The sequence below is a fragment of the Cebidichthys violaceus genome, unplaced genomic scaffold, assembly GCF_023349555.1.
Source record: "Cebidichthys violaceus isolate CVI_PGR_0920_01 unplaced genomic scaffold, fCebVio1.0.p SCAF_6, whole genome shotgun sequence".
Taxonomy (NCBI): Eukaryota; Metazoa; Chordata; class Actinopteri; order Perciformes; family Stichaeidae; genus Cebidichthys; species Cebidichthys violaceus.
The window spans coordinates 1,253,590-1,257,288 of record NW_027176816.1 but is presented as its reverse complement, the minus strand read 5'-3'; the positions used below and the strand labels follow the sequence as shown (position 1 = coordinate 1,257,288).

General features: G+C 41.5%; 1 protein-coding gene across 1 annotated transcript; it reads right to left on the bottom strand.

The window, feature by feature from the left end:
* Positions 1–362: 362 nt before the first annotated feature.
* Positions 363–1,816, bottom strand: LOC137889665 (N-acetyltransferase 8). The gene is made up of 2 exons (XM_068733627.1): positions 1,728–1,816; positions 363–1,197 (listed from the first exon to the last, which is right to left on the bottom strand). The coding sequence occupies exons 1-2, from the start codon at positions 1,744–1,746 to the stop codon at positions 446–448; spliced, it is 771 nt and encodes a 256-aa protein (XP_068589728.1). The 5' UTR covers positions 1,747–1,816; the 3' UTR covers positions 363–445.
* Positions 1,817–3,699: the final 1,883 nt, after the last annotated feature.

Here is a 3,699-nt window from a genome sequence, read left to right as displayed (position 1 = left end):
CCTTATTGGACATGAGAACAATAATTGAATGTGAATACAGTCTGTTCTGCTTAATGTCTTATAATGAATTGAATAATTATTGAGATGTATTGTTCTTTTGTGTGAAATATATACGTGAATGTGACTAACCAGAGAAGCTGACTAATTGGCTCATTGTTTTCCATGGTTGTGGGCAATGGACTGTCAGGGGTGCAGGTGGATACATAATACATCAAGGCAAGAAGAAATACAAGGAAACGGAGGTGATTAATGCTGCTTTGTTAAAAAAACATGACATTTAATGTATCTTTTTCAAACTACCATGATAACCAGCTGGAGATATGAGCGACGGAATATCACTCAACAGAAAGATTTTTGCATTAAATGAGACAAGGAGCATAAATTAACTGGATATTTTCTTAATGTACAGTGGAGGGTTGTATCAGGTTTAGAGGGCTAACATTCATCAAAAAAACTTCTCCATTCGCATCACATTTATTCGGGCCAGTTTGGAGAACCAGCGATTAGCGTGCGTGTCGCTGTGGGATGCAGTTTGAACAAAACCGAATTTTTGGTACAGGGAAATGGCTTCCATCTGTGGCGAGCTGACGTCCAGAACAAGCCGGGCGTATCCTCGCTCTTTGCAGAAATCCAGGGCCGTCCTCGTCAACTGCGAGGCCAGGTTTCTGCGCCGCCATGGAAACACCACGACCATGTGGGACATCTCGCCGTAGCTCCCATCACCATCATCTTGGGCAAACTCTGAGCCTCCTCCCATCGCTCCTCCGTTCCGGTCATCGAACCGCTCCCCTCCCTCCCCTCCCTCTTTCCCCGTCACCGCCACCATCCCCACCACCTTGGACTGGCCGTTGACGTCTGCCTCTGCCACCCAGAAACCGTTATCTGGGTTTTCCAGGTAGTTGGCTCGAATGTCGGCCATGTCTGTGCTCAGCCTCCTCGTCACGTAGCCGTCGTAGATCTCATGGCAGCAGTAATAAATGAGGCCAGCCCATGCACTGCCAAAGAGTAAAGCTTGGAAGTAGGAGCTGCCTCCAAGAACATAACCGGCCATGGAAATGCTCAGAGCAACGCCAATGTGGTCTGGGTGGCTCATGGCCTTGAAGAAAGCCGGGTATACGTGTTCACGTATCCCGTCGCAAAGGAGCGACGTGACCACATGTTGATCTGAGGGTCTATATTCCCTGATGGAGAATTGAACTGTATGTTTAAGAGGGAGATAAGGAAAGAGAGAGAATGAGAGCTCAGTGAGTCTAATCTGCCTCTTGTTGCAATAAGAAATTCCTGCTGGATTTCGCAATGGGCTCAATACGCTCACGTAACTTGTTGTTGAGAAGAAAACAAATAATCAATAGACCTCTTAATGGATCTAAACCGTTTCACTTCTAATTTAACTCTTTTCCGCATGAGCATAAAGCCTGGCACTTGCACATGACAACCCGAGGAGAAAATCATAATCACATTATTGAAGCATTGTTTCTCTTAAGATTTCATGAGGGAGAAGCAATACAATTAAGTCCCAAAGAATGAAAATCAGAGCAAGGTGAACAAACTGACGAAACAAATGAAAGGTCTTCAGTAAAAAATACGTTATGTGTCATTTAGACATGCAAGTAGTGCCATTCATGAACAACCTAGCTGTCTTATTAGATCTCTCGTTCGTAATCAACTTGACTACTTGAAAAGAAAAAAAGGAATAAAACATTAACATAATCAGAACATCAACTTACAGTTATTTTTCTGGGCCATGCCGACTCTTTCCCCCTCGTCTTTCGCTCACTCTGAAGGACTTAACGCTGCTGCTCCCCCTGAACTTAAGCTACAGATTGTGATAATCAGCCATTCACAAAAGGGGTTGAAATTAGTCTGAGCATGAGCACCCACCACATGAACACACACACACACACACACACACACACACACACAAAACTTTTGGACCTTACACGACATTGAAGTACAACTGCTTCTGATTGTTAAAATTATTGATTATAATAGAAATTGAACAGTGAGATTGAAATAACAGTGATTTGTGGGAGCATGTTTTCAGTTTAATTGAAATGAATCAGTGTTGCTTTGATTATGAAACGTAAAGTATAAAATAAAAAAAACTTAATTAGTTTAGTCAACAGAGTAAAGAACTCTATCATGGATTTCTCAAGGAGGATGAGCACAGATCCTGAATATATTAAGTCAGAATACTGAGCAGAATGAGAATTCAGTGCTCTTTCGAGCACTTCATAGATATTTCCAAGAATAAAATGTTCTTATTAACCTCTTTTTTGGGTGCTTCAGTTTCGGTGGCGTTCTCTGAGGAAACTGCTGTGGCTCTCCACACGGCCTCTTCCCCGGAACATAAGGTGAAAGTAAAATTAATATCGTTGAGCCCCCTGACATAAAAGCGTCCTGTGGCGTCAGTGACAGTGTCTTGTGTAATAACCCGGTGGCCCTCTGACATGATTAAATTTCCTTGACAGGAGAAGGGCCTTTCCACCTGTTTAAATCAATAGCGCTGCCTCATGAATCCGAGAGCGATAGAAGGTCAAGCAACTCTGGAACTTTCTCAAACCATTTTCACAGCCATAATTCTGGATTGTGCAGGCCACAAGTGAAACCCCCTTTGAAAACCACTATAATCACATTTTGTATATTACGTCTTCTGTTTACACAAAGAGGGCTGCATGATAAAACTAAAATCATAAGCCCCTCTCAGACATGAACCTATTTTAAAAAATAATGTGATGGCAATTTGACACGGTCTCATTTCCGAACGAGTCACTTTTACTGTGGAATTCACATTGGGAATCTTACGAAATTGGACAAAGTAAGATTTTCACAGCGCGTCTGAATTGAACAACGTCAGATTAACGCAAAAGCTTCCGCAGCACAAGGTTAAATACATAGTGATTTCAAATACACAAAAGGTACTGGAGCACGCTGATTGATTTGCAGAATTTAACTGTGCAAATGGACTAAGGTTTCAACACTCTACTGTGTGTTTGTCAGGGTCAGAAAGTCCTTTATATCCTATTGAAAGATTGCTGTCCTTGAGTTTACAGACACCTGATTCAGCAGCATGGGGCTGGAAGATGTGTAGAGAACCCAGTTACATTCAAAATGCACATCCCTTTGGCCTAAATAAGGCACAAAACAGAAATACGTGGGAGATTCTTTTTAAGTCGAATCAGTCTTTAAAATCAGTTTTTCCCAATGCTGCGCAGAGAAAAAAATGTGTTAAAAAAAACCTTGTACAACCTCAATAATAATCAGACCAGCTGTCTCCCTCCTCGTATTTTCAGAGTGGCCTAAAACAATATCCAGCAGAAAAAATACGGCATCTTGGCAATAAACAAAATAATTTAACTTCTTAAAAAACAACATTAAAGGCTTGTCACTTTATGCTCGTGCACTGTCAGACTTTATTAAGAATTCTGTAAGAAACGAACAGCAAAATAACTTTTGAAATCCATCAGTAATGCAGCCTGAGAGAAAACAGAAAGCCCCCGTATATCTACATATGGTCTTTACTTGGTTCTTTTTATAAACACAGTGATTAGGAACACTTCCTCTATGTAAAATTCACATGTCTTGTGTGGTTTGTTGCATAATTAGCGTACTGTTGTTAGCATGTTGTTAGCATGTTGTTAGCTGTTAGCTATGTGCGCCGCAGTACCCAACAAAAGCAGGATGCAGCATGGAGGTCCC